Below are 26,488 nucleotides of genomic sequence, written 5' to 3'. Positions count from 1 at the left end.
TGGCCCTAACACTGTTTTTCCTCCTTTTTTATGGTATTTCTTAAGCACTAGTTACATGCTAGGCAGTGTACTAAATGCTGGGTTAGATTCAAGCAGATCAGGTTGGGCACAGTCCGTGTCCCACATGGGTTTCACAGTCTTAATCCCCACTTTACGGATGAGGTAACTGAGGCACCGAGAAGTGAAGCGACTTGCCCAAGGTCACCTTGAAGGCCAGTGATGGAGCAGGAATTAGTACCAGGTCCTCTGAATCCCAGACCCATGCTATATCCACTAGACCATGTTGCTTCTCGAATGTTTTTAAGTCTTGCCACTTGAAGGGTGATCTGCACATGTCTGGCATTTTTTAAGTAGTATTTAATTGCTTCCTAAATAATAATAATGGCATTTATTAAGTGCTTACTATTTGCAAAGCACTGTTCTAAGCTCTGGGGAGGTTACAAGGTTATCAGATTGTCCCACGGGGGGCTCACAGTCTTAATCCCCATTTTACAGATGAGGTAACTGAGACCCAGAGAAGTTAAAAGTGACTTGCCCAAAGTCACACAGCTGACAATTGGCGGAGCTGAGATTTGAACCCATGACCTCTGACTCCAAAGCCCGGGCTCTTTCCATTGAGCCACGCTGCTTCTCAATGCCAGTCACTGTACTAAGCACTGGGGTAGATAGAAGCCAATGAGATTGGACGCAGTCAGTGTCCCAGAAGAGGTAACTGAGGCACAGAGAAGTAAAGTGACTTGCCCAAGGTCACACAGCAGGCAAGTGGCAGAGCCAGGATTAGGACTCAGGTCCTCTGACTCCTAGGCTCATGGTCTTTCCACTAACTCACACTGCTTCTCATCGGGTGGAAGGGCCCTTAAACCATTGGGTGGAGGCAGCATAGCCTAGCGGTTAGAGCACAGGCTTGGGACCTGCGGCCTAATCCCAGCTCCTCCACTTGTCTGCTGTGTGACCTTGGGCAAGACACTTCACTTCTCTGTGCTTCAGTTACCTCATCTGTAAAATGAGGATTAAGACTGTGAGCCCCGTGTAGGACAGGGACTGTGTCCAATCCAATGTGCTTGTGTCCACCCCAATGCTTAGTACAGTGCCTGGTTACTCTGTCATTATTATCATTATTATGGGTCTGGCAGCCCTTATAGCAATGCTTTAAACTGGTGGGGAACGAGTCTCCCAGAAGCTTAATAAACAGCAGAAATTGGAGTTTAGGGGTCTGCTGACCTTTTGGGTGCCCGTGTCAGGTATAATAATAATAATGTTGGTATTTAAACGCTTACCATCTGCCAAGCACTGTTCTAAGCACTGGGGTAGTTACAAGGAAATCAGGTTATCCCACGTGGGGCTCACAGTCTTCATCCCCATTTTACAGATGAGGGAGCTGAGGCCCAGAGAAGTGAAGTGACTTGTCCAAGGTCACACAGCAGACAAATGGCGGAGTCGGGATTAGAACCCACGACCTCTGGCTCCCCAGCCCGTGCTCTTTCCACTGAGCCACGCTGCTTCTCATGCTGCTGACCTAGCGGCTCCCTGAACTTAATACCAGCCCTCCCCTTGTCGTGTGTAAGGCTGAGTTGTCAACTGATGAGCTGATGGGCTCTTGGGATTGCACCTGTCAACTCTGTCGTATTGTAATAATAATAGTAATGGTATTTGTTAAACGCTTACTTTGTGCCAGGCACTGTACTAAGGTCTGGGGTGAATACAAGCAAATCGAGTTGGACACTGTCCCTGTCCCATGTGAGGCTCACAGTCTCAATCCCCATTTTGCAGATGAGGTAAGTGAGGCAGAGAGAAGTGAAATGACTTTCCCAAGGTCACACAGTAGACAAGTGGCAGAGCTGAGATTAGACCCCAGATCTGTGCTCTATCCACTAGGCCGTGCTGCTTCTCCCTCTCCCTCAGTACAGTATTCTGCACACAGTAAACACCCTTGATTGATTGATTGACTTGGAAGACCCAAGTTCTAGCCCCAGTTCTGTTGCTGAAGTGCCGGGTGACCTTGGGTAAAGTATTTAACCTCTCTGGGACTCGTTCTTCCCATCTGTAAAATGGACAATCGAACGTGCCATTCCCCCCCCCCCCCCCCCACGCACACGCACACCTCTACTGGTACATCTGAAAATCCTTTGAAATGGAGTACCCCTGGAAAAACAAGATAAAATCTTAGTGTAGGAGCAATAATAATCCCATTTGAGGCTGGTGCCCACCAAATCGTACCCTAAGCCTTCAGGAAATGAGTGGAGTCTGTGGCCATAGAATATCTCTGGGCCATAGTTTATTTTAATGTCTGTCTCCCATTCTTGACTATAAGGTCTTTGTGGGCAGTAAATGTCTACCAACTCTGGTATATTGTACTCTCCCAAGCACATAGTACAGTGCTCTGTACACAGTAAGCACTCCTTAAGTGCCATTGATTGATAATTGTGCTCAGATAATGCTGCACCCAATACTTTGTCTAGAAACTTGGAAAGAAAACTCTTATCTATGCTTTTATGGGATACCTGAAAATTATGGCTGAAATATCTTGTATCAGAGAATTTCTTAGCCTTCTAAATAAAGAGCATTTTTGTAAGACTTGATGGGGGAGCTGCCCTGATGGGCCTTGTGATTCAGACTTGGGGATTTTTTTTGTTTTATTTAACAAATCCCAGTCTGTCATTAATACCTGGAAGAACTGATTACCAGATGACCACTGATAAGCAAACAGCATATTAGGTCTTCAGGCTTAGATGCAGGAATGCTGTACCAAGAATGGAATAATTCGATTTCCTTATTCGTAGTCCACTGCTGGATAACATAAGCAGCAGCGGACACTGCTTGATTAGCAAGTATTTAATTAAAAATACATTTTGTGTCTTGGCATCCTCATGTTTTTATGGGTGGTGAGAGAACGAACGTTTTCTGAAACTGGATTTGCGGCTTCCGTAGCCTGGTCAGGAGCCTAAGTGGAGCATGACATGAGTATCCAGGGCAGAAACATCAGGGAGCTTATCTGCTAATTCTGTTGTATTCTCCCAAGCACTTAGTTCAGCACTCTGTACATAGTAAGTACTCAATAAATACCACTGATTGATTAATTTTCTAGAGAAGCTGCCATCTTTATCTGAGGAATACTGCTGAAACACCAGCTCAGTGAGCTAAAGAAGAGAAGAGGTGGTCAGGTATCAATCAGTCACATTTCCTGAGTACTTACTGTGCACAAAGCACTGTACTAAGCATTTGGGAGAGTGCAAGAGAGTTGGTAGACACGTTCCTTATCCACAACAGCTTACAGTCTTGGGGATAATAATTGTTATTATTATCAAGTGCATAGGCAACACAAAAAGGGGAAGGATTAGGGAGAGTGATGTCTTAATCGAGGTTGGCCTCTTGGAGGAGATGTGATTATAATAAGGTTTTGAAGGTGGTCTGAAGCAGGAGACTGTGAGCCCTTCCTCTAGGCTGTGAGCCCATTGTTGGGTAGGGACTGTCTCTATATGTTGCCGATTTGCTCTGCACACAGTAAGCGCTCAATAAATACGAATGAATGAATGAGGGAGTTTCAGGCCAGTAGAAGGACTTGGGCAAGGGGTCGGCAGGGAAACTAGAGAAGCCAAGCATGTGGGCTGGGTTGTAGTGGGAAATCAGGGAGGTGAGGTAGGAGGGGGTGAGCTGATCGAGCTCTTTAAAGCCGATGGTAAGGAGTTTGATGCGGTGGCGGATGAGCAACCACTGGAGGTTCTTGATGAGTGGGGAGATGTGGGTTATTATTATTATTTTTAATGAACAGGATCTAGGCAATGGAGTGATCAGAGACAGGAAGTTGGGAGATCAGTGAGGAGGCAGATATAATTGTCAAGGCGGGATAGGATAAGTGCTTGGATCAGCGTAGTAGCAGTGTGGATGGAATGGAAAGGGTGGATTTTAATGATACGATGAAGGACATGTAGCAGCACCCCTATTGCACCAGGAGTGTCAGACAAGGGGTGTTTTGAAACTCCCTCAATGTGAAAACAAGCTAGCAGTAGGTCTGCGAAGGGAGGCCCCTCCCCAACCAGTCAGTCAATAAATAGTATTTATTGAGTGCTTACTGCGGGCAGAGCACCTTAATCGTTTGGGTGACTATAATGCAACACAATTAGCCAATGCGTTCTCTTCTCGTAAGGAGCTTACAGTCTAGATGGAGTGGCGAGGGTTAACATCTGGAAGAGAAGATAAAGCAGATGAGAACTTTTCACCTGTGCTTGAGTTGTTTATTTTTGACCTTCCTGGTTGTACATGTTTACGTTTGTCTCCCCTATTAGAGAATGAGCTCTTTGTTGGTACTGAAAACATCACTTGGTTATTCTGTACTTCTCAAGAGCCTGATACACTGCGCCTCCTTAAGTGGGTACTCAATAAATTCCCCAACTTGGTGGTAAAGATCACACTGAAAGACAGTAGAGGAGACTACATGGAAGCAGCAGAGAAGCTTGTACTTCCCAAGCGCTTAGTACAGTGCTCTGCACACAGTAAGTGCTCAATAAATACGATTGAATGAATCTGGTTGCACATAATAAGTGCTTAACAGATGCCATCATTATTATTATTATCTGGTGGAAAGTGCGGGGGCCTAGAAGTCAGAGAACCAGGATTCTAATCCCAGTTCTGCCACTTGCCTGCTGTGTGATTTGGGTAAGCCACTTAACTTCTCTGGTCCTCAGTTCCCTCATCTGTAAAATGGTGATTCAGTACCTGTTCTCCCTCTTAGACTGTGAGCTTCCTATCAGTCAATCAATGGTTTTTATTGAGCACTTACTATGTGCAGAGCACTGTAAGGCACTGATGAGCTTGTATCTACCCCAGCACTTAATATAGTGTTTGGAACAAATGACAAATACCATTCTTATTATTACTGTTATTATGAGAGAAGCAGCATGCCCAAGTGGCAAGAGTCTGGACGTGGGAGTTAGAGGATGTGGGTTTTAATCCCAGCTTCACCACTTGTCTACTGTGTGACTTGGGGCAAATCACTTAACTTCTCTGTGCCTCAGCTACCTCATCTGTAAAATGGGGATTAAGACTATGAGCCCAATGTGGGACTCTGTCCAACCCAATTACCTTGTATCTACCCTAGTGCTTAGAGCAGTGCTTGGCACATAGCAAGTGCTTAACAAATACTATATTATTATTATTATTATTATTATTATTATTATTATTATTTCTGATCCAGTCCCCTGGATTGCAAGTTCCTTGTGGGCAGAAAATGTGCCTACCAAGTCTATTGTACTCTCCCAAGTACTTAGTAATAATAACAATGATGGCATTTATTAAGTGCTTACTATGTGCAAAGCACTGTTCTAAGCACTGGGGAGGTTACAAGGTGATCAGGTTGTCCTACGGGGGCTCACAGTCAATCCCCATTTTACAGATGTGGTAACTGAGGCACAGAGAAGTGAAGTGACTTGCCCAAAGCCACACAGCTGACAGTTGGCGGAGCCAGGATATGAACCCATGACCACTGACTCCAAAGCCTGTGCTCTTTCCACTGAGCCACGCTGCTTCTCTAATACAGCGGTCTACACACAGTAAGCATTCAAGAAATATGGTTCAATGATCGATTGTTCTTTCCCTCTACCTCATTGGCCTGACACCTCAGAAAACGGCTGCCCAGCCTCTTTCAGCCAAAGGAAAACCCTCAAGCAGCAGCCCACCCATCCCAATTTCCAGAAGCTGTTCTGTCCCCCAGGAGTCTCCAGCCTAGAAGGACAGAGTTGCGTTAATGGCCATGTTGAATAATGATGTTAATAATGTGTGGCATTGGTTAAACGCTTACTATATGCCAGGCACTGTACTAAGTGCTGGGCTAGATACAAGGTAGTCGGATTGGACACAGTCCCTGTCCCACATAGGGCTCACAGTCTTCATCCCCATTTTACAGATGAGGGAACTGAGGCACAGAGAAGTGAAGTAAGTTGCCCAAGGTCACCCAGCAGACAAGGAAGTGGAGGTTAAAAAATGAGGGGTTCTGGGGAAAAAGAGAGTGTCTTCTCCCACCAATGGCAGCAGGAGAACCAACTCTTCCTTCCTGAACAGTAGAGGGGAGAACTGAGTTGATGATCTCGAGAAAAGCAGCATGGTGTAGTGGAAAGAACCCTGCCCTGGGAGTCAGAGACGTGAGTTCTAATTCCATTTCTACCATATGCCTGCCTGCTGTGTGACCTTAGGCAAGTCACTTAAATTGGCTTCAGTTCGCTCATTTGCAAATGAATGAGCCCCTTCCTTCCTCTCCCCCTCGTCCCCCTCTCCATCCCCCCCTTCTTACCTCCTTCCCTTCCCCACAGCACCTGTATATATGTATATATGTTTGTACATATTTATTACTCTATTTATTTAGTTTACTTGTACATATCTATTCTATTTATTTTATTTTGTTAGTATGTTTGGTTTTGTTCTCTGTCTCCCCCTTTTAGACTGTGAGCCCACTGTTGGGTAGGGACTGTCTCTACATGTTGCCAATTTGTACTTCCCAAGCGCTTAGTACAGTGCTCTGCGCATAGTAAGCGCTCAATAAATACGATTGATGATGAAGTGGCAGAGCCAGGATTAGAACCCAGGTCCTCTTGACCCCAAGGCCCAAGCTCTACCCACTAGGCCCCGCTGCTTCTCTGCCACCTAGAGAGAGGCAGGATGGGTGGAGCGGGCCGACGGGGACATTTTTGAGATGCCGGCAGGGAGAATGGTAAACAGCGGGCAGGTGGAGGACTCTAAGCCTGGGCTCTGGCCCCGATCCCAGCCGGGACTTCTGCTGGCCGATAGCCACTGAGGTCATTGGCACTCTCTTCTGAAGAGGGAGCGTAAACTTGAACCTTTACCCTTCAGGCTGGATTTTTGAGAGAATCTGGGAACCCTGACTCTCAAGTTGATCCTCTCCAGAATGACCGCTGTTCTGTGAGGGGGAAAAAAAACTTGGTAACTAGAGGATTGGGTCATCGTTGTGACCCAACAAAGGGGCTGAATTCTGGTTCAGAATTTGAGGGCCCCTGAGGTCATTTAGTCCATCCCCCTGGCTGTGGACAGCTCTGTCTTTCACCATCTTAAAAACCTGTAGGGAAGAAAGTCTAGCCACTTTCCTCAACAACCTGGTTCAGTATCTCTCAACCTTCACCATCAGGAAGTACTTCCTTCGGCCTAAACTAAATCCATCCTGCTTTATATAGCCTATTGCCTCTCTATCGGCTCTCCTCCACAGTCAATCAATCGTATTTATTGAGTGCTTACTGTATGCAGAGCACTGTACTTAGTTCTGGGAGAGTCCAGTGTAACAAAGATGGCAAACAGTAAGGAGAGAGCAGAGGGCTTCTCCATCCAAGGAACAAACAACTTGCTCATCATGTGGAAGGGAATCCCTTCTTCAGCCAAGGCACGGTTATCAGCTTGAGACTCCGGTCTCCAGGAGGTCAAGTGGGGAAGAGGGGAAACCGAGCTTTTAGGAGCCACAGTAACTGTGTTTAGGAGTTGAGGCCAAGCCGTGAGGCGATGATAATAGTATCTGGGCTCTGCCACTTGTCAGCTGTGTGACCTTGGGCCAGTCACTTAACTTCTCTGTGCCTGTTACCTCATCTGTAAAATGGGGATGAAGACTGTGAGCCCCACGTGGGACAACCTGATTACCTTGTATCTACCCCAGGGCTCAGAACAGTGCTTGGCACATAGTAAGCGCTTAACAAATACCAACATTATCATTTTTTTAAGTGCTTACTATATGTCAAGCGCTACCTATTCTAAGCGCTGGGGTAGATATAAGGCAAACAGGTTGGGCACAGTGCCTGTTCCACAGTCTAAGAAGCAGGAAGAAGAGGTATTAAAAGGCAACTTAACCTTCCCCCTGTTGCCTCTACTGGGTCTCTCCCTGTCATTGCTGGTGAAGAAGGTCACTTTTGCAAGTCCTGGCATTTCAGAGATGGGGTGGCCCTGCTCTTGACCCACGGATATCAGAAACCTGCCACTGCGGGGGTGGCGGGAGAGAGAGAGAATATGAATGAATGTATGTTTTTTGTCTATGGGGGGAGGGAGGATATATTTGGTGGTCTTGATTGGAAGTTCTCATTACCATTCTTCCCTTCCTAGGAGCAGACCCAGTCAGTTTATTGAGCACTTATTGTGTGCAGAACACTGTACCAAGTGCTTAGGAAAGCACAGTACAATTGGTAGACATGAACCCTGCCCTCCAGGAGTTTATAGGCCAGCTGGGGAAACAGACATTAAAACAAATTACAGGTATGAGAAGCAGTGTGGCCTAGTGGAAAGAGCACAGGCCTGGGAATCAGAGGATCCTGGGTTCTAATCATGGCTCCACCACTATCTGCTGGGACCTTGCGGAAGTTACTTAACTTCTCAATGCCTGGTACCTCATTTGTAAAATGGGGATTAAGACTGTGAGCCCTCTGTGGGACAAAGTCTGCATCTAATTTGATTATCTGTTATAATAATAATGGTACACTTACTATGTGCGAAGCACTTTTCTAATTGCTGGTGGGGGGGGATACAAGGAGGTCACATTGTCCCATGTGGGGCTTACAGTCTTAATCCCCATTTTACAGATGAGGTAACTGAGGCTCAGAGAAGTTAAGTGACTTGCCCAAGGTCACACAGCAGACATGTGGCAGAGCCGGGATTAGAACCCTACTCCAGTGCTTAGTACAGTGCCTGGGACATAATAAGTGCTTAATACCATTGAAAAATATGAGTTTAAGGGTTATGTATGTATGTTGGGGGGAGTATCGAAGTGCTTAAAGGGTGGGACTAAGTGCATAGGTAAGGCAGGATGGGGGAGAAATGAAAGGATAGTCAGGGAAGGCTTTTTGGAGGAGATAGAACTTTAGTAGGTCTTTGAAGTTGTGGGGGGTGAGCAGGGGTTTGTGTGAAGGTCTGTAAGGTATGAAGGGGGAGAGAGTTCCAGGAAGGGGGGAGGGCATGAGCAGGGGTCAACTATTGGAGAGGTGAGAGCAAAGGGCAGGGACCCCTAAAGCTGCAAGAGGCTGCTAAGGGGCTATCTGGTCCTCCAGACCTTTTGAGAAAGCCTAGAACCAGGGTCTGGTCAGGGTTTCCCATCCATGAGGACTTCCCTAGTTTGCTATTTAGAGGATTCCTGCTTCCTCTCCCCTCCTCCACCTCCCAACCCTCTTGCTTCCCATCAGAAGGTGAGCCAGGAGTCCCCGCGGCTCAGTGAATGTTTAACTTCTGGCTCACCCTGCCGATCCCGAGATCCTAAACAGAGCCCATTGGTCGGGGGGCTTTGCTGGGTGGGGACTCCCCTGCGGGCAAGTGTCACAAACCGCCAGTGCAGGGACCCAGCTTGACGGGTGGGTCGATCACCTCAGCGGGTTCTGTTGGTTGTGCTGTTAGGTTTGGCCTCATCGGTTAAAAGCGAAAAGCTCTGGAACTGGCTTGTTTGAACAGGCAGGTGGGATAAAAATAACTAATAAATAATAATGATGGCATTGGTTAAGTGCTTACTATATGTGAAGCACTGTTCTAAGTGCTGGGGGGGATACAAGGTGATCAGGTTGTCCCACGTGGGGCTCGGTCTTAATCCCCATTTTACAGATGAGGGAACTGAGGCACAGAGAAGTTAAGTGACTTGCTCAAAGTCACTCAGCTGACAAGTGGCGGAGCCGGGATTAGAACCCACGACCTCCGACTCCCAAGCCCGTGCTCTTTCCACTGTGCCGCGTAGCTTCTCGTAGCAGGGATGGTGACCTGTGGTCTCCGTAGGGCTGGCAGGCGGGCTCACAACCACAGGCCCCGGACCGTGTGGGAGTTGAACACACTGACATACATATCTATTCTATGTATTTTATTTTGTTAGTATGTTTGGTTTTGTTCTCTGTCTCCCCCTTTTAGACTGTGAGCCCACTGTTGGGTAGGGACTGTCTGTATATGTTGCCAATTTGTACTTCCCAAGCGCTTAGTACAGTGCTCTGCACATAGTAAGCGCTCAATAAATGTGATTGATGATGATACGGAAAAAAACAAGGAAGAAGATTAAAAAAACAGCTGCTATTCCTTATTCCCCCCCTTCTTTTCCCCTCCCCCTGAGCTTGGCAGTCAAGGTGTTGGCATGATTTGCCATTCAGCAGAGCATGAAGTTTCTTGATTGCTGAGTGAGTCGGTTGGGAACCCAGGTACATTCAAAAGTGATGAATGCACCTCGCCCGCCTGTCTAATTAGACTTGGTAATGAATGCATCTGTTCTGATGGGCCCCAAAGCGGAGCTGGCCCAGGGAACCGGCAGGTCCTCTCCTCTGGTGTAAGGGATCAGGCTTCCAGCCTCAACGTTCCCGGGTTCTCACATGGATCACAGATCGTCAGGGCTGGAGTGGCTGAGAGGTGGGGGTGTGGGAAGCAGTTTCGTTTCCTCCCAAAAAGATAAAGGAGGAAAGGGAGAATGAAGGAGAAGGTTTTCCACTTCGTTCATAGCCATGTCGTGCCTGGAGGTGACGGTGGCTGGGGCCCAGATGGAGTGGAGGACAAGAGAAACAAGAATAGCAATGACAACACTTTTGGATTTCTTTAGTTTCTTCCTTCCAAAGAACTCAAAGTGCATCATCTGCCTGGCATCCGTGTGTGTTGGTGGGGTGGAGAAGGGAGGAAGGGGGGCAGGAAAGACTCTTCCTCCAATCAATCAATCATATTGAGTGCTCACTATAAGCCGAGCACTGAACTAAGCAATTGGGCAAGTGTTGCAAACTTGTACTTCCCAAGCGCTTAGTACAGTGCTCTGCACACAGTAAGCTCTCAATAAATACGATTGAATGAATGTAATTTATAGCTGGAGATTCTAAGGCCCAGAGCGGCAATGTGACCAGGTTTTGGGTTCCTGGTCTCATTCATTCATTCATTCAGTTGTCTTTATTGAGCACTCACTTGGGGAAGTACAATGCAGCATAAAGAGGCAATGTTCTCACAAGCGCTTAGTACAGTGCCCTGCACCCAGTTAGCACTCAGTAAATTCAATCGACTGACTAAAGGTAAGGCTGTTAGAGTCTGACCAACCCTGGGGTCCTGTTTTTTGTTTTTCACGGTATTTATTAAGCACTTACTAGATGTCAGACACTGCAGAAAGCCCTGGGGTAGATACAAGCTAATCAGGTTGGACTCGGTCTGTGTTCCACGTGGAGCTCACAGTCTTAATTCCCGTTTTACAGGTGATATAACTGAGGCATAGAGAAGTGAAGTGACTTGCCCAAGGTCACACAGCAGACAGGATTAGAACCCAGGTCCTTCTGACACCCAGGCCTGTGCTCTATCCACTCGGCCATGCTGGGTCCTTCCAGATGGCCTGTATGCAGGAGTTGAGGCGAGGCAGTAGTGGGTAGTGATGGATGGGGCAGAATTCACGTGCAGGTGGGATTCTGGAGTCTTTCCCTCGTTGACCATCTGGCTGGCAGAGACACGTTGGGTGTTGGAACCTCTCCTTTGCCCAAATTTCTCCCGTCTGCCACGTGAGGCTGCAGCCATCCCGCCTCACAGGGGAGTCACCGGGTTGGAGTGATTAAAGTTCCTAACGAACTTGTAAAAACATCTCTGGCCTTGTCAGGTCACTTCCCACATTCCACGAATGGCTGGGGCAGTGTGCCTGCGGGCTCTGTTTGTGGGCATGCCAGTGTACACCCAAATGCCACGCTCATACAGCTCATACAGCTCCACCACACTCACACGTATACAAACACGCGTGAACACGCAAGTGTGCCCGGCCCCTCGGATTTCCTCATCCTCTCCCCGGTGCCCGTACCAAGTCTCCCGTCCAGATGCCATGGGGAGACGCTACTGCCTCCCGCCCACCCCTTGAATTCTCCGTCGGAAACTCCGACGGCTGGCCTCTCCCGGCCCCCCCCTCCACCCTGCACAAATGGAACTGCCAACTCCAGACCGAGTGGATAGTTGAAGGTTTAGTCATTTGGGTTTTTTCTTTCATTTTCCAAACCCTTGGCTCCTAGTGTTTCCAGCCAGGATCTTGGGGAGTGGGGCATGGGAGACAGACTGGCTCATGAGCTCCTGAGTCCCGGCTGGCATAGTTGGGAGTTCCCCTAGGGATGCAGTGGATAGTATTCCCCCCATATCCGGACAGTAATGGGAATACCTGTGGACCCCATGATACTCATGGCCTGTCTGGGCTGAGAGCAGTCTGGGGAGGAGAGAAGCAGTGTGGCCTAGTGGAAAGAGCACAGGCCTGGCAGGTAGATGACTTGGGTTCTAATTCTGACTCTGCCAATTGCCTGGACTGACTGTGTCCAACTCAATTATCTTCGATCTGCCCCAGTACTTGTACGGTGCCTGGAATACTGTAAGCGCTTAAGAAATACCATTAAAATAAAGAGCAGCCATAATTGGGCATGTGCCCTTGGGAGGCCCTGGGTCTTCAGAGGACACACCCTTGCCGACCTGCCAGCAGACTCCATTCTCTACATGCCCTGTATTGGGGAGAACGAGGCAGAGTTAAGAAAGCATGTGTGTGAAGGGAGGAGGAGCTACTAGGAGGATGATACCAAGGATCCTGGTCAGGCTAATGGAGAGTTGGCTTGATTTTTTTGGTTCTGTTGCTGGCGTGGATTTTTGGTATTTGAATCCCAGGGTGAACTGTGTTTCCCTGCAAGACACCTGACAGACAGGTTGTTTGTTTTTCTCATGGTTGTGGAGCGGGGCATGTGAGGTGACTGTAGAGACCAGATCTGAAGTCTGACTCTCCTGCCATAACCGGTTCCTCTTCACTCCTCCCCCATGACTCGTGTGTGTGTGTGTGTGTGTGTGTGTGTGTGTGTGTGTGTGTGTGTGTGTGTGTGTTGGGGGGGTGATGGGGTGGGGGTTGAGGGACTATTGGGTATCACAACCAAGGTCCGGAGTCCGTTCAAAGGGGACAGGCCAGGTTCCAGGAGGACAGGCTGGGCAGTAGGACCCAAAACACAGTCAAGATGAGAAAAAAGAATGGGTGGATTTTTGCCGGTTTTTCTTTTTCCCTAGGCTGGAGGCACCCATGTGGATGTGCTCTTTCTCTGAGCCAGTGCCATTTTCTGGAGTGTGCACCATGTTCCCTCTGCCTGTATGGGTACCTGGTGGCTCCGACCGCCCAGGGCCCTCAGAAACTAGGTACTGTGAACTTGTGAGCCTCTTCCCCCTCATTGCTGCCTCCTCCCCCATGTACTTCCTGCCCAGAAGTAGGATCCAGTGGTGTGAGCCATTCCTTAGCCCCGTGGACAAAGAGATTTGCAAAGGGGAACGTTGATGTTCCCCATTGTTCCGGGCAAAAATTCCTGAGTTGATCGGGGGGCAAGGTGGTGACCCACATTGGGCTTGGGACCTGGGCTGGGTTGCTCCCAGTGCCTCCCCTTTGACAGAGGGGGGACAGGACTCTGGGTCCAGGCTGGGGGTAAAATTTGGTGGGGAGGCCATCCAGAGTAAGAGGGATATCTCTTCTTTTAATAATAATTATGGTAGTTGTTAAGCGCTATGTGTACTATGTGCCAAGCACTGGTCTAAGCACTGGGATAGATACAAGGTAATCAGGTTGTCCTACATGGGGCTCACCATCTTAATCCCCATTTTACAGGTGGAGTAACTGAGATATGGAGAAGCGACTTGCCCAAAGTCACACAGCAGACAAGTGGCAGGGGTGGGATTAGAACCCACATCCTCTGACTCCCAAACCCGTGCTCTTGCCACTAGGCCATGCTGCTTTTTTGTCTGTTTTTATAAGCCCTTTGTCCAGTGCTCTACATGCAAGTGCTCAGTAACTGCTATAATTATAATAGGACTGTTGACGGTCTAGAAAAGCTTGCAATTTTAGTTGTTTGCTTTTATAATGCATTAGAGAAACAGTGTACCTAGTGGTTAGAGCATAGGGCTGGGAATCAGGCAGCCAAGGTTTTAAATCCAACTTCGCCACACCCTTACTGTGTGACCTTGGGCAACTTCTCTGTGCCTCCATTTCCCCCCCGTTCCCCCTGGCCAGTAAAATGGTGATTAAGATGGGGAAAAAGTTCTCCCTCACCAGATCTGACTGTGAGTCCAATATGGAAGAAGGATCGTGTCCAGTCTGCTTTTCCTGTATCTATCAGAGTGCTCAGCACGCTGCTTGGTATGTAGTAAACACTTAAAAAATACCACAATCAGAGTTCTACTCTAGCAGGATGAGGAGGACCTATGAAGGTGGCAGGTTCAATCAATCTGTAGTATTTATCGGGCATTTACCGTGTGCAGAGCACTGAAATAAGCACTTGGGAAAGTAAAATTTTGAAAAGTGTCTACATGTTTTGTTGTCCATCTCCCCCTTCTACACTGTGAGCCCGTTGTTGGGTAGAGACTGTCTCTATATGTTCCTTTGCTGACTTGTACTTCCCAAGCACTTAGTACAGTGCTTTGCACACAGTAAGCGCTCAATAAATATGATTGAATGAATGAATAAAATACAACATACACAATAGACATGATCCCTGCCCACAAGCTTACATTCTACAGGTTCCAGACAAAGAAAGGGAAACACTTCTTTACCCCATCCTGCTAAACCTAGAGAAGGCCTTATGGGCAGGGAGCATATCTACCAAACTCCGTTATATAGTACTGACCCAAGTGCTTGCTACAGGGCTTTGTGCGCAGTAAGTGCTCAATAAACACGACTGATTGTTACCAAAGAAAATTAGGCAGGCTAAAACTATAAGTAAATTCAAGCAAGGTGCTGGCTAATTCATAGGAGAGGTCCATAACAGGTTCTTCTCACAGGGAAAGTTAGGGATGCTAGCTGTTAAATCCTTAAACATTCCGATTGCCATCTGAAGCCAATCCTCACTCCTCCTGTTGCCATTGCCATGTGATAGACTGATTGATTTAACAGAGGTTGGACACAGTTCCCTCCTATCATTGGCTCATAGTTTAATAATAATAATGATGGCATTTATTAAATGCTTACTATGTGTAAAGCACTGTTCTAAGCACAGGGAAGGTTACAAGGTGATTAGGTTGTCCCTTGGGGGGCTCACAGTCTTAATCCCCATTTTACAGATGAGGTAACTGAGGCACAGAGAAGTTAAGTGACTTGCCCAGAGTCCACAGCTGACAATTGGCAGAGCCGGGGTTTGAACCCATGACCTCTGACTCCAAAGCCTGGGCTCTTTCCACTGAGCCATGCTGCTTCTCTAAGTAGGAGGGAGAATGGGTATTGAATCCCCATTTTACAGATGATGAGGAGATGGAGGCACAGAGAATTTCAGCCACTTGCCCAAGGTCACAGAGCAGGCAAGTGGAAGCGTTGAGACTTAGACACCTTGGACTTAGAGATTGGGACCCTCTGCAACAGGCCACTCCGCTTCTCAGTTGAGCAGGTGAGATGGACACGAAAATAAATCACAGATAAGAGAAAGTAACAGAGTTTAAAAATAGGTACGTAAGGGCTACAGGGTGATGGCCCGAGTATTAAGAGAATCAATCAATCAATCAATCGTATTTATTGAGCGCTTACTGTGTGCAGAGCACTGTACTAAGCGCTTGGGAAGTACAAGTTGGCAACATATAGAGACAGTCCCTACCCAATAGTGGGCTCACAGTCTAAAAGAAGCAGCATGGCTTTGTGGAAAGACCATGGGCTTGGGAGTCAGAGGACATGGCTTCTAATCCCAACTCTAGACCTTGAGCTCTTTGTTGGGTAGGGATTGTCTCTATCAGTTGCCGAATTGTATTTTCCAAGCACGTAGTACAGTGCTCTGCACACAGTAAGCTCTCAATAAATACATGTGAATGAAAATGACTCTGCCACTAGTCTGTGTGACCTTGGGCAAGCCACTTCTCTGTGCCTCAGCTCTCTCACCTGTAAAATGCGGATGAAGACTGTGAGCCCCACCAGGGGCAACCTGATTACCTTGTATCTACCCCAGCACTTAGAACAGTGCTTGGCACATAGTAAGCGTTAACAACTACCAGAATTATTATTATGGAAATGTTAAAGTGGCAGTAGAGGGGGAAATTAATCAGGGAAGGCCTCCTGGAGGAGCTATGATTTCAAGCAAGCTTTGAAGATGGGAAGAGTGGTGAGTGATCTGCCGGATGGAAAGGAGGAGGGAGTTTCAGCCAAAAGGAAGGGCAAGAGTGATGAGAATGAGGCTCAGTGGTTGGTTTGAGAGGAGTGAAGTGTGCATGCTAAGGAGAAGAGCGAGAGTAAATGAGGAGAGAATGTCTCCGGTGTTAAAAGACCTCAGGGTCTCCCTCATTCTTCCCTTCCTCTATCCCAAACCCCTTTTCAACAGGGGTAGTGTGCATTTCTGTCTCTCTCATCTCCCCCATGTGTGTCTCAGTCCCCCTCACACTTGTGTCTCGGCCCCCCGGTTTGTCTTTCGCCCTGTATGTCTCCCGCCCTGCCCCTCCACTAACACGTGTCTCTCACCCCCAGTGATTCTGTCAAAAGGGGTACCAATAGTGGCTTGTTGCTGAGCCAGAGAGGGAAATTCAGAAGGGAATTTTTTCTCCCATATGACGAGGGGTTTTGAAATTTCCCCAGCATTCATGTGTTTCCCTCTTCTTGGATGGCTGCTGTAAGTCACGTGCAGCCTCCCTCCCTCCTTCCCGGCCCCTCCTCCGCTGGGTTGGGCTTTCTGTTTTGTTTTGAGTTTTGTTTTGCCATGGAAATGACCCACATGGGCCTCAGGTTCATGGCTCTAGAGTGAATATCTGCTAGTGGCCTTCATTTCCCACAGCAGCCCTGATTTTCTCTGTGGACTGAAGAGGGCTCTCCTCCCCCAGTCTCTTCTTACCCCCTACTAGGTAGGTGAAGTAGGGAGCAGCAAAGCATTTTCTTGTGGGACCCCCAAGACCGAGCCCACTCAGGGAGGAAGAGCAGAATTATGGGAAAGGGAGAGGGTGATTCCTTGGCCTTAACATGTCTAAAACCGAACTCCTTATCTTCCCACCCAAACCCTGTCCTTCCCATCACTGTGGACGGCACCACCATCCTTTCTGTCCCAGAAGCCTGAAACCTTGGCCATTATTCTTGACTCCTCTCTTTCAACCCATGTATTCAGTCCATTACTAAGTCCTGTCATTTCGACATTCACAGCATCACTAAACTCCGCCTTTTCCTCTCTCCATCTGAACTGCTACCACATTAGTTCAAGCACTTACCTATCCCACCTTGATGACTATATCAGCCATCTTGCTGACCTCTCTGCCTCCTGTCTCTCTCTACTCCAGTCCATACTTCACTCTGCTGCCCAGATCACTTCTCTACAAAAACGTTTAGACCATGCTTCCATACTCCTCAAGCTCTCCTACCCATCCACCTCCACATTAAACAGAAGCTCCTTACCATCCCAAACCCTGCCCTCTCCCTGACATTCCCATCACTGTTGATGGCACTACCATCCTTCCCGTCTCACAAGCCCGCAACCTTGGTGTCATCCTCGACTCTGCTCTCTCGTTCACCCCTCACGTCCAATCTGTCACCAAAACCAGCCGGTCTCACCTCTGCAACATCGCCAAGATCTGCCCTTTCCTGTCCATCCAAACTGCTACCCTGCTCATTCAGTCTCTCATCCTGTCCCAACTGGATTACTGCATCAGCCTCCTCTCTGATCTCCCATCCTCCTCTCTGATCTCCCATCCTCCTGTCTCTCCCCACTTCAGTCTGTACTTCACACTGTAGCCTGGATCGTCTTTGTGCAGAAACACTCTGGGCGTGTTACTCCCCTCCTCAAAAATCTCCAGTGGCTACCAATCAACCTACGCATCAGGCAAAAACTCATCACTCTCAGCTTCAAGGCTGTCCATCACCTCGCCCCCTCCTACCTCACGTCCCTTCTTTCCTTCTCCAGCCCAGCCCGCACCCTCCGCTCTTCTGCCGCTGACCTCCTCACTGGGCCTCGTTCTTGCCCATCTCGCCGTTGACCCCCGGCCCACGTCCTCCCCCTGGCCTGGGATGCCCTCCCTCCCAACATCCGCCAAGCTCGCTCTCTTCCTCCCTTCAAAGCCCTACTGAGAGCTCACCATCTCCAGGAGGCCTTCCCAGACTGAGCCCCCTCCTTCCTCTCCCCCTCCCCATCCCCCCACCTTACCTCCTTCCCCTCCCCATAGCACCTGTATATATGTTTGTACAGATTTATTACTCTATTTTACTTGTACATATTTACTATTCTATTTTATTTTGTTAATATGTTTTGTTTTGTTGTCTGTCTCCCCCTTCTAGACTGTGAGCCCGCTGTTGGATAGGGACCATCTCTATATGTTGCCAACTTGTACTTCCCAAGCGCTTAGTACAGTGCTGTGCACACAGTAAGTGCTCAATAAATACAATTGAATGAATGAATCGGCTTTAAAGAGCCCAGGCTTTGGAGTCAGAGGTTATGGGTTCGAATTCTGGCTCCGCCACATGTCTGCTGTGTGACCTTGGGCAAGTCACTTAACTTCTGTGAGCCTCAGTTACCTCATCTGTAAAATGGGGATTAAGACTGTGAGCCCCACGTGGGAAACCTTGATCACCATGTAACCTCCCCAGCGCTTAGAACAGTGCTTTGCACATAGTAAGTGCTTAATAAATGCCATTATTATTATTATTAGTAGTAGTAGTAGTAGTAGTATTATTACTCTTCTACTACCACCCAGCCTGCACATTTCGCTCCTCTGGTGCCAACCTCGATCTAATCTATCTCACCAACTAATTCTCGCTCACATCCTGCCTCTGGCCTGGAACACCCTCCCTCTTCATATCCAACAGATAATTACTCTCCCCCTCTTCGAAGTTTTATTGAAGACACATCTCCATGAGCCTTCTCTGACTAAGCTCTCTTTTCCTTTTCTTCCACTCTCTTCTGGGTCTCCCTGACTTTCTCCCTTTATTCATTCCCTCTACCAGCCCCACAGCATTTCTGTACATAAATACAATATTGACTTTAAGCTCGTGGGCAGTAAATGTACAGTATTATATTGCACTCTGTCATGCACTTAGTACAGTGCTCTGCACCCAGTAAGTACTCCAAAAATATGATCGACTGACGCCTCAAAGCAGGTGGGCTGCTGGGGTGAGTTAAGATGGAGTCAAGGAGAGTGGGTGAGGAGAGGAGAAGAATGTGGGAGGCCCCGCAAACAAGCTGATTTGTTCTGCCAACGTGCCACTGAGCTTGAGGGCATTGGCTCCTGGGAATGGGGTAAGGCTGAATCTTCTTTCGTTCATTCGTTCAATCCTATTTATTGAGCACTTTCTGTGTGCAGAGCGCTGTACCAAGTGCTTGGGAGAGTACAATGCAATAATAAACAGATGCATTCCCTGCCTACAACAAGGTTGCAATCTAGAGGTGAGCTGCTTCTCCTTCAGATGGGGAAAACTGACCTCTGGTTTCTTACTAGAGCCCAGCCCTCACATTTTGCTCCCCTACTACCAACTATTCACTGTACCTCCATCTCATCTATCTTGCTGCCAACTCTCACTCACATCCTGCTTCTGGCCTATTACTCCTTCCCCCTTCGTATGTGACAGATGCTCACTCTCCCCACCTTCAATACCTTATTAAAAGCACATCCTCCAAGAGGCCTTCCCTAACTAAACTGTCATTTCTTCTCTCCCACTCCCTTTTTTTATCACCTTTGCCCTTGGATTTGCCCTTTTTGTTCACCTCTCCCTCAGTCCCACAGCACTTATTATTCATAATAATAACAGTAAAGGTACTTAAGTGCTTACTGGGTGCCAGACATACCGTACCATACTAAGCGCTGGGGTAGATACAAGTTAATTAGGTTGGACAGAGTCCCTATCCCACATGGGGCTCACATACTTATGTGCATGTCTGTAATTTATTGATTTACATTAATACCTGTCTCCACCTGTAGACTGTAAGCTCGTCATAAGCAGGAAACTAGTCTACCAACTCTGTCATATTGTGCTCTGCCCACAGTAATTGCTCAATAAATCGGATTCGTTGATTGATTGCTCCCTGTGGGGGCTTAGTTGTTTGTCCGAGGTATGTGGAGACTTGAGGCTCCAGCTTTGGGGCCAAGGACTGAAACCAGTTTTACAAAGGGAGAAGCGGATCTCTGATGGTATTTCAGAGACCGATAGTAGGTACGCCTTAATTAAGGACAGTGGCGGCAGATGAGAGAATCCGGGGGAGCTCGGCAAGAAGAAATGGGAGGTGGTGATAAGCAAGTGCCAAGCCAGTGCCAGGGCTTTGCGGCATGACAGGAACTGTTTTCTTTGTTTCTTTCTTGGATTGCTACTGCTGGTGAGAGAGAGAGAGAGTCTAAAAGAAGCTGAAAACCCTGCTCTTAGAAACGAGGGTACAAATTGATCAATGACATTTGTTAAGAGCCTACTGCATCTGTTCCATTACACTACTATTAAAAAGTGTGGCATTTCAGCACTAACTCTGTGCTGAGTACGGGTTAGATAGAAAATAATTAGGACAGCCCCAGTGCGTTTCCCACACAAGGCTTGTACAGTCTAAATAAGAGGGAGAACAGGGTTGAACACTTGTTTTACAGATGAGGAAACTGAGGCTCAGAGAAGATGTTACTTGCCCAAGGTCACCCAGCTGGCAAGTGACGGGGGTGGGTCTCCCGACACTCAGTCTTGTGCTATTTCAACTAGGCCGTGCTGATTTTCTAACCTCAAACCAGCAATCTCATTTGTGGTATATGAAGTTGGTGCTTTCTGGTCTCCAGAGAGGGAGTTGGTGCTCAGGGCACCTAAGATATTAATCCAGCTGTCTTCTGGTAAAAGGCTCCACGTCTCTCCCTCTTCCTCGTAGGCTGGGGCATGCCCCCCGGCAAGCCCCGCAGGATGACCCTAGGGCAGGTAAGTGAGAGTGCCGCATTCCCAAGAAGCGAGGCAGCCTTCTGCTCACCATCAGGAGCAGCAGCCTCAGCCTGGTGCCAGGAACAGCAGGCCTGGGCTGGGCCTGTTCGTCCCAGTGGACTGTGGAGCAGAGGGTTGTGGTGTCTGTCTGGAGCCAGAGCTTTTGGGGCTTGGAGACATCAAACCGAAAACAAAACAAAACCTTGTCAGGAGCCCACTCTGGGTAAACTCCACTTTGAGAGCTGCTGTGATTCCCCCGGGCCACTGTTAGACTGGACAAGGGTTATAGTATTCCAAAGATTTAGGAACTGCTCATCTGCTTCCATGGCTTCACTTTACCACCTATGTGAAATGACTCCCAAATCTACGTCTCTGGCCCCTACTTCTCTTCCATTATTCGATTTTGCATTTCCTCTCGCGTTCAGGACCCCTCCACTTGGATGGCATGTCATCACCCTCAAACCCAAGTGCAAAACCAAACTTCTCTTCTTCCCTCCAAAGCCCGCCCCTCTTCCCCACTTTCCCCTTCCCAGACTGAGCCCCTTCCTTCCTCTCCCCCTCGTCCCCCTCTCCATCCCCCCATCTTACCTCCTTCCCTTCCCCACAGCACCTGTATATATGTATATATGTTTGTACATATTTATTACTCTATTTATTTTACTTGTACATATCTATTCTATTTTATTTTGTTAGTGTGTTTTGGTTTTGTTCTCTATCTCCCCCTTTTAGACTGTGAGCCCACTGTTGGGTAGGGACTGTCTCTAGATGTTGCCAACTTGTACTTCACAAGCGCTGAGTACAGTGCTCTGCACACAGTAAGCGCTCAATAAATACGATTGATGATGATGATTCATGTTGGTAACACTACCATCTTCCCTCTCCTGAATAACAATAATAGTAACTGTGGTATTTATCAAGTGTTTATAATATTTCAAGCACTGTACTAAAGACTGGGATAGATTCGGTGCAATTATCAGACATGGTTTCTGTCCCACATGGGACTCGCAGCCTAAGTAGGTGGGGGAGTACAGGTATTGAATTTCCATTGTACAGGTGAGGAAACTGAGGCACAGAAAACTAGTCACTTGCCCAAGGTCATACAGCAAGCAATTAGCAGGGCCGGGATTAGAACCCAGTTCCTCCCAGGCCAGTGCTTTTTCCACTAGGCCACACTGAAGCCTGTCACCTTGATGTCATCCTCAACAAATCAGCTGCTGCCACAATGAGAAGTATTTATTGAGTGCTTCAGGCCCATTCTTCTCCAAGACATTTCCTGGCTGCCCCTTCCTCTCCAATCAAACGGCCACCACCCTGCTTCAGAGCACTCATTCTTGGCACTGAGAGGACTGTAACAGCCTCCTCTCTAGTCTCCCTGCCTCCAGCCTTTCTCCCCTTCATTCATCTTTCAGTCAGTCCATCAATCAGTGGTATTTACTGAGCACTTACTATGTGCAGAGCACCATATCAAGTCCTGGGGAGAGTACAATGCAGTGGAGTAGGGCTCCGCTGTCTCTGCCCTCAAGGGATTTCCAATCCTCATATAGATCGCTTCTCTTCACCCACTCCTTTTAAACTCACCTGTGAACTGTACCTCACCCTCGACTCTCCTGCCTTGCTGAAACTATTCCCCCGACCTGAAACTCACCCTCCCTACTGATCTACCAGTCTTGAGCCCTCCTCATTTTCAAAAACCTTCCGATTAACTCCCAACATCTTGTCATATAAATCAACAGCCACCCTTATAGTGCCTATCTATCCATTCTTAGCAATTATGTTTCCGTGTATATTTGTGCATTCAGTTATATAATCGGACATTTCAACCTGCCGTATTTTACTCCTTCCTTGACGCTTATTGATCCTTTCGCTCCCACTTTTTGGATACATTTTGCATGTCTGCCTCCCGCTTTTAGATGGTACAGCCCTCCTGAACAGAGCTTATTATAGTGAGTTGAACTTAGCAAATCAATCACTGGTATTTATTGAGTGCTTACTGGGTGTAGAACACTTTGCTATGTGCCGGAGAAAGCGTAATACAACAGAGTTGGTAGCTGTAATCCCTCGCCACGAGGAATTTGCACAGGGGGAGACAGACATGAAAGTAAATTAGGAATAGGGGAAATGGTAGAGTAAAAGAATATTTACATAAGTACTGTGAGGTTGCGGTGAGTATCAAAGGGGTACAAAGCCAAGTTGGTACCAAATGTCATTACTCTTGAGCCCCCTGAACACGTTTCCTATGGATTAGTTAACTGATTAACCGTCTGACTTTACACATTTCCTATGGATTAGTTAACTGATTAACTGTCTGACTTTATCACCCACGTTCTCTTTAAAATCCTCAACATCCCCTTAACCCTTAAACATGCTGTGTGTGTGTGTGTGCGCGCACGCGCAAAACACTATTAAGAGCGTGGGAGAGTACAGTATGACAATAAACAGACACATTCCCCACTCACAAGAAGCTTGCAATCTAAAGGAGACAGACATGAATACAAATAAATGAATTACATATAGTATGGAACCAAGTCAGCTGTCCCCAGGATGTATTGGCCTCCCTTAACATCTGCCCCCCCCCGTCGTATATGCGCGCACATACACACACACTCTGTTGCACAAACACACGCAGAGATATTAGTATGGAGCCAAGCCAGTTGACCCCAGGATGTACTGGTCTCTGCCGCCCTTGGGAAGACTCTAATCCAGTGCCCCCAGAGAGATGTATTAATGAGTTTTCTGGCCAGAGCTTGACGTTCATTAACTGATCAGTCATCCTCTCCCCTCACTCCTGCCTCTGTTGAAACTTCAGAGACATCGATTGGGGGCTGGCTCCTTGCGGTAGCCCGTTCGCTGGGGGCGTTTTTATCTTATCAAGCTAAAAGCCCCAAGAATAGAAAGTTTTCCACGGGGCTGGAGGGGGACGAAGGGAGAGGACTTGAGTCGTAAGATAGCAGGAAGGCGCGCTGGGGCAGGCCCTGCTCCGGCCAGACCAGTGGCCCCCCGGGCGGAGAGGTTTGAAGGACGATGAGGCCCAACCGGGGCGTGCGGAGAGTGGGGAATCTCTGCCCTGAGCATCGGAGTCACTCTGAGCCCCCCGCCCCGTGGCTCTAGCCCCCCGGCCCCGCTTGGGGCTGCTGCTGCCAGGGGTCTCGGGGCCTGGCCGGGCCCGGTGGACCACCAGGCAGCGGGGATGACGGAGGGCAGGGCGGAGGCGGCGGCGGCCGCCTGCTTCGGGATCGTGGCCCAGAGGCTCCACCAGCTGTTCCGGCGTTTCCCCAAGGCCTGTTCCTGGCCCCGTGGGCTCCAGCGTCTCCGACGGTCCCGGAGCGAGGTGGGGCTAGCTCGGGGTAGGTCCCGCTGGGTTGGGATGTGACATTGAAGACAGGCATCCGCACAGGGTGGATGTGCACGTGTGTACGTGACGGGGTGCGGACTCCTGCACTGGGGGTAGGGGGTACCCTGTGTAAGGGTTTGTGAGATTTTTGGACTGTGTTGGCTGCTGTTGTGCTGTTGTAATGATCTATTGCCAAGACGTGTTGGTACTCAAGAAGCGTGTGTGTGTGTGTGTGTGTGTGTGTGTGTGTGTGTGTGTGTGTGTGCACAAATGCACATGTGGATTTTTAACTCATGGTAGGCTATAATGCCCCATTTACCAGATATGTGGTATTCAAGAGGTGTGTGTGTGTGTGTGTGTGTGTGCAAATGCACATGTGCATTTTTGACTCTGAGGCTATAGTGGTCCATTTATCAGACACGTTGGTACACAAGAGGTGTGTGTGTATATGTACATGCACATGTGCATTTTTTGACTCATGGTAGGTTATAGTGGTTTATTTCCCAGACATGTTGATGCCCAAGGGGTGTGTGTGTGTGTGTGTGTGTGTGTGTGTGTGTGTGTGTGTTTGTGAGAAAATATACACCAAAGAACACAGATTTCAGCTTCTTATTAACCTCCAGAATTTTCCTTGTGCAGAGCCCATGGAATGTCAGGTTCTGGGTGTGTAATAACGACTGCTTTAGGGTCTCTGGGCTCTTCCTGATTTTGTGGGTCTGAGGAAGCCTCAACTGTTCTTGGGCTTCCGGAAGAGGCGCCCCGAGCCTGATATTCAGCAGGAAGATGGGAATGTGGCAGCCCATATGAAAATAGGACCTGTTGAGTTCCATACGGTTTTAAGTCAGGCTTCCCTCCATATTGGATCGGGAACATTGCCGTCGTTACTTTTGGTTCTTAGGGAGACACTTGGGGAGGTGCTTCATTGGTTCGTTACCAGAGTTGGTGGTGGCTCTGGGATGGGGTAGACGGGGACCGGATCACCGCAGTACAGTGGTCACATACGATTCTCTCACACAATTGTGAGCCCTCGTACCACCCTTGAGATGGATGGCGTTGGGGCTGACCAGAACGTGAGACTGCTGGTGAAGCTGTGCCTGCTGTAAGCGCCCTGGGATCCCGGAGCCCAGGGTTCCCAAACTAGGTGCTCATCAAATTGGAGCTGGAGCCACCTTGGAGAAAATATTGGACCGGGTGGTGGAGGGAGGGGGCATATTTGTGCTGACTGGTGTAGCATAATGTCATCCTGGTTCTGGATTGTGACTTTATTCATTTATGGGATTTTTTAAGTGCCTATATATCAAACACTGTTAAACCCTAAGGGAGATGCAAGTTAATCAGGGTGGTCACAGTCCCTGTCTCACATCGAGACTCACAGTCTAAGCTGGAGGGAAATCGGGTATTTTTAAAATATGATTTGGTAACTAATAATAATGATAATAATAATAATAATGGCATGTATTAAGTGCTTACTATGTGCAAAGCTCTGTTCTCAGCACTGGGGAGGTTACAAGGTTATCAGGTTGACCAGCGGGGAGCTCACAGTCTTAATCCCCATTTTACAGATGAGGTAACTGAGGCCCAGAGAAGTTAAGTGATTTGCCCAAAGTCACACAGCTGACAATTGGTGGAGCTGCGATTTGAACCCATGACCTCTGACTCCAAAGCCCATGCTCTTTTCACTAAGCCATGCTGCTTCTCTAGTAACTGGTTACTATGTTAATCAGCCTAAGTTAATCAGGCCAGTTACAGTCCTTGTCTCACATGGGGCTTACACCCTATGTAGGAGGGAGAACGGGTATTGAATACCCATTTTGCAGATGAGGAAACTGAGGCAAAGAAGTCGAGTGACTTGCCCAAGGACACACAGCAGATGAATAGCAGAGCTGGGATTACAACCCAGTTCCTCTGTCTCTCAGTCCTCTGTTTTGTCCTCTAGGCCATGCTGTTTCCAAATTTAACTGAATCCCCATTTTACTGATGTGGAAACTGAGGCCACACTGCTCTTAGGGGTCCAGGCCCTTTGTACACATCTCCAGATTCTTAAGATCATGAGTCGGCAGTGACGTCATCTCTCCATTTTACACATGAGGAGGTATTTTAAGGCTCAGAGAAGTTAGATGACTTGCCCAAGCTTACCCAGCAAACGAACAATGATGCCAGGACATCACAACTCTGTATCATCATCAGTGTTATTTATTGAGCACTTACTATGTGCAGAGCACCATACTAAGCACTTGAGAGAGTACAATATAACAGAATCAGTGGTCACGTTCCCTGCCCATAACAAGCTTACAGTCTAGGGGAAAGCCTTGCTCGCAGCTCTGCCCTCTTTAGCTGTGAGCTCGTTGTGGGCAGGGATTGTCACCGTTTAT

The 26,488-nt window shown here is 48.0% G+C and overlaps 1 protein-coding gene across 2 annotated transcripts in view; it reads left to right on the top strand.

The window, feature by feature from the left end:
• RASSF5 (Ras association domain family member 5) overlaps window positions 1-26,488 on the top strand; it is a 144,599-nt gene that overhangs the window by 9,706 nt on the left and 108,405 nt on the right. Inside the window, exons 2-3 of one of the 2 annotated variants that reach the window (XM_038748734.1) lie at window positions 15,770-15,774; window positions 25,934-25,960. In XM_038748734.1, coding sequence (XP_038604662.1) covers window positions 15,770-15,774; window positions 25,934-25,960 — 32 coding nt within the window. Of the gene's footprint in view, window positions 1-15,769; window positions 15,775-16,094; window positions 16,115-23,446; window positions 23,456-25,933; window positions 25,961-26,488 lie in introns of both variants that reach the window. The other variant, XM_038748733.1, reaches the window with a different exon arrangement.

Source organism: Tachyglossus aculeatus, chromosome 7, assembly GCF_015852505.1.
Source record: "Tachyglossus aculeatus isolate mTacAcu1 chromosome 7, mTacAcu1.pri, whole genome shotgun sequence".
NCBI lineage: Eukaryota > Metazoa > Chordata > Mammalia > Monotremata > Tachyglossidae > Tachyglossus > Tachyglossus aculeatus.
The sequence above is the reverse complement of the archived record's forward strand: the minus strand, read 5'-3'. Positions and strand labels throughout refer to the sequence as shown.